The sequence below is a fragment of the Myotis myotis genome, unplaced genomic scaffold (genome assembly GCF_014108235.1).
Source record: "Myotis myotis isolate mMyoMyo1 unplaced genomic scaffold, mMyoMyo1.p scaffold_m19_p_3, whole genome shotgun sequence".
In the NCBI taxonomy this organism is placed as follows: Eukaryota; Metazoa; Chordata; class Mammalia; order Chiroptera; family Vespertilionidae; genus Myotis; species Myotis myotis.
The window spans coordinates 146522007-146538975 of record NW_023416335.1 but is presented as its reverse complement, the minus strand read 5'-3'; the positions used below and the strand labels follow the sequence as shown (position 1 = coordinate 146538975).

General features: G+C 37.9%; 1 protein-coding gene across 10 annotated transcripts in view; it reads left to right on the top strand.

Moving 5' to 3' along the window:
- Positions 1–16969, top strand: part of LOC118650104 (RAB3A interacting protein) — a 54678-nt gene that overhangs the window by 9666 nt on the left and 28043 nt on the right. For 9 of the 10 annotated variants that reach the window (XM_036297965.1, XM_036297960.1, XM_036297963.1 and 6 more), the window contains exons 2-3: positions 9370–9645; positions 10371–10629. In XM_036297965.1, coding sequence (XP_036153858.1) covers positions 9395–9645; positions 10371–10629 — 510 coding nt within the window. In that variant the 5' untranslated portion in view covers positions 9370–9394. Of the gene's footprint in view, positions 1–9369; positions 9646–10370; positions 10630–16969 lie in introns of those variants that run through there. The other variant, XM_036297967.1, reaches the window with a different exon arrangement.

Here is a 16969-nt window from a genome sequence, read left to right as displayed (position 1 = left end):
AGTTGTAGGACTTCCACTCAGCCAGCGTTCCTGTGGTTCTGGGTGATGTTCGTTACGTTTTTCACTTTTGAAGTAGTTGTTCAAGGCAGCAAAATCCGGCGTTAACTTTTGCCGCCATCTTGGTTCTCCCTTTGCCAGTAAAGTCAATTCTGCCTACTTTTATTTATATACTAGTTTTCTTCGTAAATCCTACAGGGTATGAAAAAGTATTTTAAATTCCAGCATAGCAGCAAAATAGAAGAGGAAATAATGATACCAAAGAAAATATAGGGAAAAAGAGTAGAAAGAACACAGCAATAACAAATGCTCATTTCATGAGCAGTGTTTTAGAGAAACTTTAGTTTTTTCTTTCTGAACGTAAGTCAAGGGTTTAGATTAAGCAGTATTCTTCTGTTTGGCTTGTTCACTTCTTATGGTTGGTTTGGTGAGACCTGTCTTTAGAGATCTTCTGCCTTGATCTAACCTTTATCTGAGTCCCTCCTCCTTCCCTAGTCAGTTTTACCTTTTAAGTGATTCTTAGATGTAATGGAGTCAGGTGTTGGAGTCAGACACACCAGGGTTTGAATCCTAGGTCTTATCTATTGACTGAGCGGGTTGAAGTTGATAAATCTCTCTGAGCCTTGGTTTCTGTATCTGCAAATAGAGATAAGAACCATTTCAAAGAAATGCCATGAGGAGTAACTAGAATAATGTATATGTATGTATGTCACACGTACAGAATGTAGTAATGTAATTTATATGTGTGTAATGCCATGTGTATGTGTAAGTAAATGAATCTATTGTTTGAATGCTTTTCATCTGTGTATGTCTTTATTCGCAATGCATGACCTTGGTATTAGATCAGATCTTCATAATCTCTTGCCTAGCCTGTTTCACTAACTAACCTCTTAACCAATTGCCTCTAGTCTCTTCTCTCTAAAGTCCTCATTGCCTTTGGTGTCATTTTTCTAGTGACATTACAGTACATAAGCACTTTCTGAAATGTGGATCTGGTCATTTCTTCAGGATAAATTACAAGCAACATTTTCCATGTTAAAGCTTCTAATGGTCGGTCTGTCACATGTGTGCTTCTCCAGCCTGATTTTCTGTCTTTTCTTCCTTTGTTTTATTAGTGCTAAACCCTCAGTCCCTGACTGCCCTGTCCTATTTCATTGACTTGCTCATCTATTGGACTCTTCTTCAACATTTAAAATCTAACTTATATTTTACTTTGCCTTGAAACATTCTCTTCTCCCTCCACTCCCACAACCCTCAGAGTTAACACTTAGAGGCTATGCACCACCTCTTTAGTCTGTGTTCATACCTGTATTCTTAGAATTTAGTACCAAGGATTTGCCTTGAGGAGTTGAAGTTGGCAATCTTCCTTCCATTCCAACTAGAAAAAATATAATTGATAAAATGTATTAAATACACTTATTTTATACTAATCTATATATATAAAACCCTAATATGCAAATAGACCAAATGGCAGAACAACTGAACAACTGAAAAACCAGTCGCTATGACGTATGCTGACCACCAGGGGGTGCACGTGGAACTTGGCGGGCGTCAGCAGCAGGTGGCAGAGTGCAGAACATGGTGGGCATTGGCTGTGGTGGGATGTTGGAGCAGGTGAGAGGGGCCGCCAGAACAAAGTGGGGCGCTGGTCACTGTCATCGGGGCGAGCCTGTGGTGGTTACTGAAAATTTTTTGCTCACATGTGCCATGATCCCGCCAGGCGCTTGCACCTGCTGCCAGCACCTGCACCTGCTGCTGGCGCCGGCCCAGCTCGCACCCGCTGCTGGTGCCAGAGCCACCGTTTGCACCCGCTGCTGGTGCCCAGCACTGGCCCCAATTGCTCGGCGCAGTTAGTGGGTGTGAGCGACAGCTGCCAGCCCCGCTTGCCCCTCAGGACTTCTCCACCTTCCTCTGCTCCTGAGGGGCAATCGGGGCCAGCAGCTGCCTCTCACACCTGCTGCCAGTGACAGCCCTGCTTGCACCCACTGCTGGCACTGGCACTGCTCGCATCTGCAGCTGGCACTGGAGCCACCACTCACACACCCGCTGCCAGTGCCCAGCGCCAGTCCTGATCTCTCGGCACCACAGCGGTGTGAATGGCAGCCTCCAGTCTGATTGCCCCTCAGGGCTTCTCCACCTCCCCCTCCTGAGGGACGATTGGGGCAGCAGCTGCCACTTGCACCCACTGATGGCGCCGGCCCCAATTGCTCTGCACCATCAGAGCGTGGGAGCCGGGTGGTGGGAGCAGGGCTGCTGGCAGACAGGGGACTGGGGGCCGCGGCAGAAGGGGGTGGGCGGGGGCATGGAGGATGGGTCAAAACCCACCCACCCCTATGCCCACCGCAGCCTCGCGGCCCACAGTTTCTTTCAATGTGCACAAATTCATGCACTAGGGCCCCTAGTATTATATATAAATGTGCTTAATATATAAATATATATTTTAAATGTTGCTGAGGGTTTTTAACGAGATGAATTGATGGAATTTACTATACATACTTGAATTCATTATACATACTATTGAAGTAGCAGTCTTTTTAATGACAGAAGCTGTTTCTTTCATAATTTATGCTAAATTAAGAAGACCGTTAATTAATTCAGAAAAAAAAGCAACTGGATGTTCCTCTCTTCCCTCCATTCCCCGTCTGTCAATAAATTGAGAGAGGAAAATAATACATGTTATAATTCTTTTTTAAAAAAATTTTGTTTTATTGCTTAAAGTATTACAAATGTCTCCTTTTTTTTCCCCCCTTGATCTTGCCCCGGCCTCCCCTACCCCCCAGTGTCCATTGGTTATGCTTATATGCATGCATATAAGTCCTTCGGTTGATCTCTTACCCCTCCCCCGCCCCCTCCCCGACCTTCCCGCTGTAGTTTGACAGTCTGTTCAATGCTGTTCTGAATCTGTATCTATTTTTGTTCATCAGTTTATAATGGTCTTTATTATCCATAAATGAGTGAGATCATGTGGTATTTTTCTTTCATTGACTGGCTTATTTCACTTAGCATAATGCTCTCCAGTTCCATCCATGCTGTTGCAAATGGAAAGAATTCCTTCTTTTTTACAGCAGCATAGTATTCCATTGTCTAAATGTACCACAATTTGCCATAGTTAAGATTTGGAAACAGCCGAAGTGTCCATGTTATAATTCTCAAACATTTTTCTTTTGATCTGCCTTGAAATATTTAATTATTATTATATTACTAGAGGCCCAGTGCATGAGGTTCATGCACGGGGGGGGGGGGGGGGGGGGGGGGGGGCGGGCAGGGGGAAGGTCCCTCAGCCCGGCCTATGTCCTCTTGCAGTCTGGGACCCCTTGGGGGATGTCCGCTTGCTGGATCGGGCCTAAGCCGGCAGGTGGACATACCTCTTGCCGTCAGGGGCTCTCACAGTCCAGGACCCCTTGCTCCTTACCACCTGCCTGCATTGGAGGTGGGAGAGGCTCCTGCCACCACCTGTGCTCGTCAGCTGTGAGTCTGGCTTCTGGCTGAGTGGTGCTCCCCCTGTGGGAGAACACTGACCACCAGGGGGCAGTTCCTGCGTTGAGTGTCTCCCCCCGGTGGTCAGTGCTCGTTATAGTGACTGGTTGTTCTGCCGTTCGGTCGATTTGCATATTACACTTTTATTATATAGGATAGGATAATAAAACAAATTTCATATATACAGTATGACATATAGCTACTTGCTTTGTTGAGGAAGAATATTCAGAACCATAAGCTTTAAATTTTTAATAATATTTAAACCAACAAAACAACCATTATTTTTTGTTCTTGATGATGTCATTTGTGCTGATACAGAGTGACAAAAATACTTGGCAAGTATTCAGAAAATACCTTGGAGACATTATAATTAGTAATGACTAATCTAAATTGGTAAGTGGCAGATATAGTGCTAAGCCCTTTATGTGTATTTATGACTTAATTCTCATGGCAACCTTATGAGATAGGTGCAGTTTTTAATTCCTGTTTTTCAGAAGAGAAATACAGACTTAAGGCTTTCAGGTCACATTGTTAGTTACTGGTCCAGAGAGGTTTTGAGCCTGATTCTAGAGTACAAGCTTTTTGGTGAAGTAGCAGTATTGATTAATTTTTCCCTTTTGTGAAGTCAAACCCCTAGCTTCCCTCTAACAGACGGGAATACTCACTACTTCACAATTAGGATCATTGGGTTCAATTCCATGACTAAATAGATGGAAATATTTGGGCTCAGAGAAGTTTACTGGCCTGCCTAAATTTGCATATGTAACTTAGAGCTTGGTCAAAACTAGAACCTTCTCTTCTCCAGGTACTGTTGTTTCTGCTCTGCTGTGATGGAAATTGTTTACTTTCCAAAATGTAGTGCTTTTATGGATTTTAGTAAATACAGAATTAAAATTATTTACATTTTAAATGCTAAATTGATGAGGTAAAAGATAAAAATTACAGCCTTAAAATGTTTTCTTTTTTTCCTGCAAGTAAATCCTATGTTTTCCACTTGTCAAGGTAAGTCAAATAAAGGGAAAAATGTGTTTTACATTGTGGTGGAATAGATTTTATTTGTTTTTTGGACTACTGATCTACTAACTTGAGTTTTTAAATTTCATTTATTATGTGTATCTATTTACCCATGTCCTTTAGATGTTTAATTGAAAATACTGAACTTGTAGTTCATCTAGATTTCTTGTGTTGCCCTATGGATGCCTTTTGTTTGCAATTAGAAAATTCATTTTAATTAGGATAAATTTTATAAAAAGTTTTTAGGGTTTTTCTAGAAATTAAGTGAGTTAATACATGTGAAATTCTTAGCAAAAGTATCTGACACATAGTTAACTTTCAGTAAATATTAGCTGCTGTTTTTTTGTGATAATACTGACTTCTAGAAAGAAGAAATAATACGAAATGCATATTGGGGATCAGAAATAAAAATTGTTGTAAGCAGCTTTTCCTTATGATTGGAAATCAGCTTTATTGCTTGAAACTGAATAATAATAATAAAGCCACCCAAGCTGTGTTGGTAAATCACCCATAAGAATTTAACATGGTTAACTTTTTTCACATATCTGTAATGATCCTTGACAAGTTTAGTTTATGAATTGGGGTAATCTCCAATTGAAATTAGATTTTTTTTGAATTACTTATTACTTAATGCAAAGAGTACTGCTTAAAAATAGCAGTTTATATTACTCATATAAGAACTTTGGTTATAAAATCTTAAAGCTTCCATATATTTTGAAGAGCAAAAGATTTTCAGACCAGTGTGATTATTAGCTCCTTACCATATAAATTACATTTTACGAAAATTTCACATGCTTGAAAAAAAGGACTAAATTTAATCTTAAAATAATCTCCTTTGCACAAGTGTCTTGAATTTAAACTATGATTACATGTATCACCCCAGAGTGAAACATTGTAGGTAGAGGCACCGCTCAGAGGTGCTCTAGTGTTATATGCATTATCTCTTGTCATTCTCATCTGTGTGTGGTAGAAAAGCAAGGTACAGATTTCCAGATGAGCGAACCTAGGCCCAAACTGGCCCAGTAATTTGTCAGAAGCAGAATTCCAACCTGCCTCTTTCAGGCTTGCTTCTTATGTTCAAAGCCTGTGCTCCAATTTATGGCATATTTGCATTTTCTATAAACGCTTTGCTTTCACACCTTGGACATGGCAAGCCTTTCCAAGGCTTTGTTCTTCATTACTACCTACTTGTACTTTGGGTCTTGTCTTCAGCTTTAGTTTCTCTGGAAGTCCTTTCCACCTGATTTATTTGCCCCTCTGGTGTGGTTTCTTAGTACTTGTGCATCTTCTGAGGCACTTACCACAACGTATCATTTTCTCTACTTGTCAGTTTTTCCTACTATATTGATACTGTTTGGAAACAGATGATTTATCATCATCTTTCCCCAGAGCCTGGTACATTGTAGGCCCTCAATAAACACTTGTTGAAAGAATAACTGAAATGTTATGTTATATATAGGGAAAATAGAGTGGATGTTGCAGGGATGAAGGATTTTAATTCAGCTTAAGGAGAAACACTTTTCATCGAATGGTCTAACAATGGAACGGCAAAGCAATTCTCATGGTGGTAGTGTGTTGTGGTGGGTAAGAGTTTGCACTCTGGAGTCCGACAGACTTAGATTTTAATTCTGGTTACCTTAAGCTGCAGTTTCCTTAACTGTAATGTACTAGAACTATACCTGACATTTAGTAAGTGCTCAATATATACTAGCTGCTTTTTGGGAGAAACTGCTCTATAATCTCTGTGTGATTGGGACTGGTAGTTGGATGACTCAGCTCCTTATTCCCTCCCTCTCCCCACGGATTGTTTTGAAACAAATACAAGTAATCTTATTTCATCTATAAATTCTTAAGTGTGTATCTCTAAAAGATAAGGAGTTTTTACATAACCATATTACCATTATTATCCCTAAATTGACAATAATTTATAATATTAGCAATAACTAGTATTTAGGTTTCCTTGATTGTCTCATAATGTTTGTTTTTACATTTGGTTTATTCAAATAACAGTTCAGAAAAGGTCCACACATTGTATGTAGTTATTGTAGTCTCTTCAGACTTTTTTTAAATTTATAATTCCCTTTACTTTTTACCCCAGTATATTTATTGAAAAAACCAGGTGGTTTGTCAAGTAGAGTTTCCCAAAGTCTAGATTTTACTGTTTTCATCCTTATGATGCTATTTAATATGTTCCTCTCTCCTTTGTATTTCCTATGAACTGATGAAAACTTAGACACGTGATTGGATTGGGGTCCCTTCCCCCACCAAGGGGCAAGAATGCTTCATGGATGGTGGGGGTATTCATTTCCTGTTTTATCACATAATCCTCATAATGTTTGACTTTCTCCCTTTTTGAGATAAAGGTATTCTTCAAGTACTATCATTCTGATCCATCAGTTATACTAGTTAAGTTCTCTTCGAGTTTTAATAGCTCTTGATAGTTATTGCCTAGACACGTTATTTCATGAGCTAATGTATTTAAAAATGTTTTGTTTCAGTTCTTTACAGATATTATCCTTTTTGATGTTCAGATGGCCCCATTTTTGGTTAGTGGGAGTCTTTTTGGCACCACGCCAGTAGTCTTGGATAGATTTCTTGCTTTCTTGTTTCCTTGTAGGACAAGATGTTCCAGGGACCTTCTGTCCATTACCGCCCTGGGCCTCGAATCAGCCATTTCTCCAAGGAGCCCTTGTTCTTTCTTTTTCCTTTTTTTTTTTTTTAGGTGGAGATGATATTACTCTTGGCACAAGGGGTACTCATTGCTCCTGAGTTGATTACTATTGCTACACCTTTTCAGTGGATAAAGTTTGGAATTATTTTTTTAATGGAATTTCTTTTCCGATATTTCTGGTTAAAATTTAGGACTTCAGAATTTTAACTTCTTTGGTTTTATGTTTGTGTCTCTTATATGCTAAAAATCTTAGTTCTGAATGACATTAACATAATAATTTATTTGCTTAATCTTAGATATAATAGTTTCAGAATAGCAATATCAGCATTACTACTAATAGGATTACTGAAAATAGATCATGATATTTTTCATTTCCTTTTGTCCATAAAATATATTCCACTAGGGATATACAATTTTATTACTGTTTTAAGTCATTTGCTATAGCTTTTTTTCTATGTGGTTAAGCTACCGTCTCAATACACAGCTAGATTCATTTGTTTCATTTTTAGGAATTCTTTTTTAATATTTAATTTTGTTTTATTATTTACATGGTTCCAAGCTAAAATTTAAATCTGCAAGACAAGGTCAGTTTGAAAAAGTCTAGCTTTCATGTCTGTCCGCCTTTTTTTGTTTTGTTAATCCTCATTGAGGATATTTTTTCCATTGATTTTTTTAGAGAGGGTGGAAGGGAGAGAGGGGGAGAGAGACACATCGATTGGTTGCCTCCTGCACCCTGGGAGCTGGCATAGATCAAACCTGCAACCCAGGTATGTGCTCTTGACTGGGAAATCGATGCCCTGTTCACTGAGACACACCAGCCAGGGCTGAACACTTTTTATTAAGAGTATGAGAAAGTAAAAATTTTCAGCTTAATGAATTGAGTTTTTGTAATAGTTAATGAAGAAATTTAGAGCTATATCTTGAATTTAAACTATGATTAAATGTATCACCCCAGAATGAAAACATTGTGGGTAGAGGCACTGCTCAGAGGTGCTGTCCTGTGTTATATGCATTAGCTATTATAGGGAGGAAAAAATTGGAAAGAAGTTTGGTTCAGATAATAGAAGACCCAGATTTTTAAGCTAGTAAGTTTGGACTTTATTCTCTAGACAGTAGGAAATTAGTAAAAGATTTGTAAGACTTATTTTAGATCCTTCAGGTAGAAAATTTTAAGTGGCACACTTTTTAGTTTTCATGTGAACTCTGTGATGTAATTGAGTAGTTATGGGAAATATTTTTTGCTTATGGAGAAACTGAAGCATACATGTTATTGTTAGTGGCTGACTATGGTGACAAATGTTTATTTAGGCCATACTGTGTGCCAGATACATAGCACACTGGTATTTTTTGTGGATTGTCTCCCTTAATCCTCACAGCAACTTGGAGAAGGGAGGAAATATTGTTATCCCCATTCTCATCCCATCAGAGGAGAAATTTCAGGCTTAGAGAAATGTCATACATTATCCTGGATGAGATCCTAGGACAACAAAGGACATTATTGGGATAGCCAGTGAAATTTGATTGGGCCTATTGATTAGATGGTAATATTGATCAACATTAACTTTCTGATTTTGATGATGGTTTTGTGGTTAAAGAGGAGATTGTCCTTGTACTTAGGATATATACAGTGTGATATTAAGGGATAATGGGCATCATGTCTGAAATCTATTCTTAAATGGTTCCAAAATGTTAACAGTTTTATAATCTTTGTGAAAGGCATATAATAGCTCTGCAGCTCTTATTAAATTGGAAATGATTTCAAAATAAACAAGAGAAAATACTGACTCATTCAAAGTCACATAGCCAGTATGAAGCAGAATAGAACAGATTGTTGAACTTAGGTCTGTCTCATTCTATATATATGTATTTTACTGCCTCTTCTATTTATTCTAACCAATGTCATATGATAGCAAAGTTAAAAATATCAGGCAAAATTTTAATTATTTCTCGTTGTTGCTTATTACTCGCTTTAACAGTATTAGCTATCACTCTCAAGTTCATTCCAAATCAGATTGTTAGCCTTTTGTAGCATTTGTACTCTGAGGTCACTTAATAAATGTTAAATGATTATAATTATTTTTCTTTGCTACCTCTTTTATTGTAAGTTTATACTTTACAATGGACCATTAAATACTTATAGTTATACATTGTAATTTAATTTTAAATGACAATATCTCAGAATAATTATCTTCTTTCTGTTTTAACAATAGGTTATCTTATGATGAGGCTTTTACTATGGCTAATGACCCCTTGGAAGGCTTCCATGAAGTAAACCTTGCTTCACCTACTTCTCCGGACCTTCTTGGCGTGTATGAATCGGGAGCTCAAGAGCCGACTACCTCACCAGGTGTCATCTACCGGCCTCTCCCTTCATCTTTATGCTCTGCCCCTATCCAGGCTAATGCCTTAGATGTCTCCGACCTTCCTACACAGCCTGTATATTCATCCCCCAGACGTTTAAATTGTACGGAAATATCTGGTATCAGGTAGGAGATCATCAATATGCTTATTTTGGAGTATTGTACTAAACAAATGGACAGTTTGCTTGGTTACCTTATTTTAAGTTTTAATGTTTTCAAAAACTTGAATCATATAAGCTTGTCATGAAGAGCAATACATGTTAATACTCAACATCAGGGGTCAGCAAACTTTATGGAAAGGGCCAGGTAATCAATATATTTTAGGCTTTGTGGGCTATCCATTTTCTATTGTAACTATTCAACTCTGCTGTTAAAGTACAAAAGCAGCCATAGGCAGTATGATGTAAATGAATAACTCCAATAAAACTTTATATTTGGGCACCGAGTTTTGAATTTCATACAATTTTCTTGTGCCACAAAATATTATTTTGATTTTTCTCAACCATTTGAAAATATAAAAATAATTTTTGGCTTGTGTGCCTTATGAAAACAGGCAGCATGCTGGATTTAACCTGTTTTGTTTGCTGACCTCTGTTCAGAGTAGCACTATCCAATAGAACTTTCTGTGATGAAGAAAATGTTCTGTTTCTGTGCTAATGTGATAGCCATTAGCCACATGTGGGTATTAGGATTTAGAATACGTTAGCTTTGACCGAGAACATGCTGTTAACTAATATAGTGGCTACCAAATTGGATAGACCAGTTTGTTTATGACCTGAGCGTTTCTAGACCTGTGTTTATGCCAGTTATATTTAAGCACATGCTGATGTTTCCTGAACTCTCCTTTACAGCATCCATGTTACAGACCCAGCACCTTGTTCTACCTCTGGAGTAACGGCTGGGTTAACGATATTAACTACGAGAAAGGACAACTGTAGTGCAGAGAGGGAGTTTTTGCAGGGTGCTACTATAACAGAAGCTTGTGATGGCAGTGATGATATATTCGGGTTGAGTACAGAAAGTCTGTCCCGTTTACGAAGCCCATCTGTTTTGGAAGTCAGAGAAAAGGGCTATGAAAGATTGAAAGAAGAACTTGCAAAAGCTCAGAGGGTAAGCAAAAAAGATATTCTTTCATACATTATATTCAAAATTACCATTTTTCCATGGAGGGGTAACTCAAATGAAATTGATGGTTCTATAGTTATCCTTCACATGTGCACAGCCTCCGCTCCTGTTGGGCAGCATTTAGGAATCTGTGAAATTGATGGAGTAGTAAAGCAATTCATCTGAGAGTACTAACTGGAAAAATCAGATTCTGAAACTCTTTCTGTCCTCTACGTCCCTGCTCCCTGTCTTGCATTATCTGTAATGCAAATTTGGTGGGTTATGTTCCATGTATCCAGTTGTCGCTTCTTATATGTGCCTGACTTTATGGTCATTTACTTGAAGTCATTCAGTCCAAGTCATTTTGTTTTGAGGAATTGTTTTAGGAATATTACCATAATCTTGTAGCTGGGTTTGAATATTTTTCTGTCTTACCTTGAAAATTTTCTTTTCTTGGTAATTCTGTTTTCCACTTGGTTGTCTTAAAATTTCTGCTGTTTATTCTCAAACTTGTAGCCATATCATATTCTTTTTCTGAGACTAATTAAATTTCAGAGGGAAATTTATAGCACTAAAAAATCATAATTAGAAAAAATAAGAAGTCTCTAATCAACAATCTATACTCTCACTTTAAGAATATAAAAAAAAATAGCATAACCAGAGTAAACAGAAGGAAGGAAATAATAAAAAGCAAAAATAAATGAAATTGACAACAGAAAAGCTAGAGAAAAATGAATGAAACAAAGTGCTGTTTTTTTTTAAAGATCAATAAAATTGATAAACCTCTAGCAGGATTGATTAAAAAAAATATAGAAAATAGATTATATTCAGTAGCAGAAATAAAACAGGGTATCACTACAGATCCTGCAGACATCAAAAGTACAATAAAGGAATAATATGCACAGTTCTATATAAATTTGATAACTTAGGTGAAATGGACCATTTTACATTGAGATACTTGAGAAGATAGAACAAACATTCTATAGGCATAACTTCAAGCATATTATCACATTTCAAAAACAAATATTTCCACCCTGTTCCTATTAGACTTGTCTATTAAGAGCATAATACTGATTTTGTTATTGTTGTAAATCCTCACTCAAGGACATTTTTCTATTGATTTTTAGAGAGAGTGGAAAGAAGGAAGGGGGAGAGAGGGAAACTTCCATGTGAGAGAGACACATCAATTGGTTGCCTCCTGCACGTGCCCCGACCTACACATGCCCCAATTAGGGTGGGGATCGAACCTGTAACCCAGGTATGTACCCTTGACTGGGAATTGAACTCAGTATCCTGCAGTGCATGGACTTACACTCTAACCACCAAGCAACACCAGCCAGGGAGATTTTTGTATCCCCAGCTCCTGGCATAATATGGTGCAATGCCTGGGATATATGTTTCTTTATAAATTCTTTAATGAATGGCTATGGTTAAATAGCAATACAAGTATGTTACAACATTTTGGTTAAAATATATTTTATCAGAAAGAAAAATCAATAGCCTTTTAAGTCTTTTTACAAAGAGAAGGGATATGTTGAGGTGTGATTGTACTTGGCTTCTGCCATCTGAGTCTGTTGTCTTAATACACAGTATTAAGTGAAATTACAGTTTATGTAAAGTAAACTGTTGAGCATATATATTCATTTTTGAGAACACATTGTGGTTACTAATTGATCAGAACAGATTGCTAATTTCTTAGCTCAAGTTGTAATTCCTTTTGAAATCTTTAATTTGCTGTATTTAGAGGTATTGCTGCAGTAATTGAAATAATAATAACATGTGAACACATACAAATGGTGAATTTTATTATGAAGAGTACAAGATAGTACTAATAATTATTTTATTAACGCCTAGAGTGCCGGGGAGCATGATCACGCTCCTCCTGTCTTTCACCAAAAGTGCCAGGAGCACTTTATTTTAACATTATATGTTTTGTTCAAATTTTTTTTTCTACTAGTATTTTATAATACAATCAGCTAACAATATATGTTAAAGATGAAAACAAATGTAGTAAAGGTTTCCTTAAGTTTTTGACTGTGTAACTTCATTTACTTGGGATTCATAATTTTTTTCCTAAACTGCTGTAAAATCAACAAAAATGCCTTGGCAATTTTAGCATAGTACCTAGGATATTGGTTGGCACTCACAGGGTTAAATTATGGCAATCTGTGAATCAAAATGATTATTTTTAAGGGGATTTAAATTAGTAAGAATCTTTTATATTCATGTAGGTACGATTTCCAGTATTCTTCATTTCTTCATGTAGATCCAGATTTTTATCTTATGTCACTTTCTTCCTACTTGAAAGATATCCTTTAACAATTTTGTTACATGTGTTTGCTGGTGATAATTATTTTTAGCTATTGTCTTTTTTCACCTTTGTATTTGAAAGATATTTTTACTCAGTAAAGAATTTTAGATTGATTGTCTTTTCTTTTAGTACTTTAAAGATATTGCTCTAATATATTCTACTTGTATTTTTTCTCACAGAAGTCAGTTATCCTTATGTTTGTTCCACTGCATAAAATGTGAGATTCTTCTTTATATTGCTACTAGAGGCCCGGTGCACGAAATTTGTGCATGGGTAAGGTCCCTAGGCCTGACTGGCAATCAGGGCCGATCAGGGACTTCTAGTTGCCAGCCGGGGCCTTTCTTCATTCTGTGCTGCTCCCTGGTGGTCAGCGTATGTCATAGCGAGCAGTCGAACTCCTGAGGGGACACTTTGCATATTAGCCTTTTATATATAGACTAGAGGCCCGGTGCACAGAATTTGTGCACTGGGAGGGGGGGGGGTCCCCTCAGCCCAACCTGCGCCCTCTTGCAGTCTGGGAGTCCTTGGGGGATGTCTGACTGTCAGCTTAGGCCTGCTTCTGTGGGGAGAGGGCTGAAGCTGGCAGTCGGACATTCTTAGCACTGCCGTGGAGGCAGGAGAGGCTCCCGCCACCGCCGCTGCACTCGCCAGCCATGAGCCTGGCTCAGGGCTTCTGGCTGAGCGGCACTCCTCCTGTGGGAGCACACTTACCACCAGGGGACAGCTCCTGTGTTGAGTGTTGCCCCCTGTTGGTCAGTGGGCATCATAGCGACCAGTTCTGCCATTTGATCGATTTGCATATTAGCCTTTTAAAGGGTGTCCCAAAATTCACGCATAAAGTAATTTTGATAGAAAACACAGGTTTATAATTAAAAATTGTAAATTTTTTCTTGATTCATAGAGTATACATATAGGGTTATGCACATACACACTCTTTTGTTATTGCCTGAGCAGCCGCATTTTCGAAGAAGAATGGTCCCATGATGCCTCCAGCCTAAAATCTGCACCAAACAGTGACACATTGTGGATGCATTTGTTTCTCCATAACTTGTGGATTTTCTGAACCCCAAATGCGACAATTTTGTCGGTTAACCAAGCCATCAAGATGAAAATGAGCCTCATTGAAATTCAGCCACATTTATGCAAAATGGTCATGGAAAATTTCAACAAAAGAGTGCGTATGTGCCAGCAAAGCTGTGGAGGCCATTTACCTGATATGCTATTCCATACATAACCCTATACTGTATACTTTATGAATCAATAAAAAATTTACAGTTTTTAATTATAAACTTGTGTTTTCTATCAAAATTACTTCTTGCGTGAATTTTAGGACACCCTTTATTATATAGGATAAGCAATTTGAGTATGTTATATTTTGGTATAGTTTTCTTTAGGTTTCTTGTGCTTGGGACTTGTTGAACTTCTTGAACCCATAGGTTAAATTTTATAGAATTTGAGAAATTTTGGCCATTATTTCCTCAAAATCTCTTTCCTCTCCTTTGGGACTCCTTTTACATGAACATTGGACTGCTTAAAGTTGTCCCACACCTAACTGGTACTCTATTCATTAAAAAAAATATTTTCCCCTCTGTTTCATTGTGGATAGTTCCTATTGCTATGTCTTCAATGTAACTATTTTCTTCTGCAATATCTACTCTACTAATCCTATACGATGTATTTTTTTAATCTCGGACATTGTAATTTTATTTCTGATGGTGTCACGACCACGGGGTTTTTATGATAGAGATATTACTTGTGAAACCAGAGTATTCATGGCATTATATGAGCCTTATAGAGGGTAAAAATAAAATTTTTTTAAACTTTGTCCTTAAGATGTTTCTAGTTGGGGAGAAAACACATGTATACATGGTAATGTTCCCCTGATTTTGAGTTATACATTGACATGCGATACAAATTTGACTTCATTAGGTAGGTTAAGTTGGACCTTGAAGCATAGAAAGAAGGTAGGCAGACATTTATAGGGAAAGAGTTAGCCCAGCTGGATGGGATCAGTTTGGGGAATGAAACAAGAATGAATCAACAAACAACAAGTGCTGGCGAGGATGTGGAGAAACTGGAACTCTAGTACACTGCTCGTGGGAATGCAGATTGGTGCAGCCACTATGGAAAATAGTATGAAATTTATTAAAAAATTAAAAATGGAACTGCTGTTTGACTCAGCAATTCCACTTCCGAGAATTTATCCAGAGAAACCCTCCTATGTTCATAGCAGTACTATTTACAATAGCTAAGAACTGGAAACAGAACAAGTGCTCATCAGTAGATGAGTAGATAAAAAAGATGTGGTACATTTACACAATGGAATACTATGCAGCTGTAAAAAAGAAGGATCTCTTACCCTTTGAGACAGCATGGATGGACATGGAGAATATCATGCTAAGTGAAATAAGCCAGTCAGAGAAAGACAAATATCACATGATCTCACTTATATGTGGAATCTAATGAACATAATAAACTGATGAACAGAATAGCTCCAGAGGCATGGATGCATGGAACAGACTGAGAGAGCTCAGAGGGAAAGGGTGTGGTGAGACATGAAGAGATTAACCAGAGAACTTATATGCATATATGCATAGCCCATGGACACACACATTTGTGTGGTGAAGACCTGAGAAGGCCGGGGTTGGGGGTAGATGAGGGTGCAGGGGGAGCAAATGGGGGACATCTGTGATTCTGTCAACAATAATAAGAATGAATAGACCAATTTAGTTCTAGCTTTACTGTGTGGACCAAGGGAAATAACTCTGAAAAAGGAAATTGAGCACATGTAAAGGGTCTTTAGTATTAGGGTGAGGTTTATGCCACTTTAGTAGACTAGGAAGTGATTCAAGAATTTTGCTTTCATGAATGACATATGTATTGCTCTAATAGATTGAAAGCTTCTCAAGGGGTAGTATCTTACTTGGTTTTGTATTCTGAAGGAGTACCATAGTGCCTACCTAGTAGGAAAAGTTGAATGAATTTACTTAGTTCTCATATATACTTACAAAATAGTAAAATGTTAGAGTTTAAAAGAACCTGATATTAAATTTATGCTTTTACAGATTTATAAATTAACTCAGGGAAAATTGGCACCTTTATGATATTTTTCTTTTCAAGAATGTAGTATATCCTTCTTTCTGTTTGTTTAAGTCTACTTCTATATTTAGTAGTATTTATTTATTTGGGAGTATTTTAAAGCTTTCTTTTTCATTGTAGTCTTTAGCATTATTAAGTTTCCTTTGTCTCTAATGATTTTGACCTGTATTCTGCCTTTTCTGTTATCAAGATTGACAGCCCTCTTTTATTTTTATTATATTTTTAGTATACTTTTTATATTCTTATATCTTTATTGTCTGAATCACTTAGTTTTATGTATGTCTCTTGTATAGAGAACAGAGAGATTTTTGCTTTTTTAGCTAATCCTGTATAATAAAAGGGTAATATGCAAATCTACCAAATGGCGGAATGACCAGTTGCTATGATGCACACTGACCACCAGGGGGCAGATGCTCAATGCAGGAGCTGCCCCCTGGTGGTCAGTGCGCTCCCATAGGGGGAGTGGTGCTGAGCCACAAGCTGGGCTGACAGCTGGCGAGCGCAGCAGCGGTGGAGGGAGCCTCTCCTGTCTCCACTGCAGCTATAGATGTCCGACTGCGAGGAGCAGGCCTAAGCCGTCAGTCGGACATTCCCCAAGGGCTGCCGGACTGCTAACTGGTGCAGGCTGGTCTGAGGGACACCTCCCCCCACCAGCCAAGTGCAGGAATGTTGTGCACCGGGCCTCTAGTCTGAAAATAATTTTAATAGGTGAGTTATGCCTATTTGCATTTATTGGTAAACGTGCTATATTTGGGCATGTTTCTGTTACATGGCTTTCAAATGTCTTTTCACTATGTGCTCCATTTTTTTGTGTGTGTGACCTCCTCCTCCTCTTTTCCGTTTTGGTATTTTAGAAGGTTTGATTTCCATTCTAGTTGTTACCTTTAATTGAAGATATAAATATCTCCTAGCCCTTCTTTAGCTACTGCCTTCCCT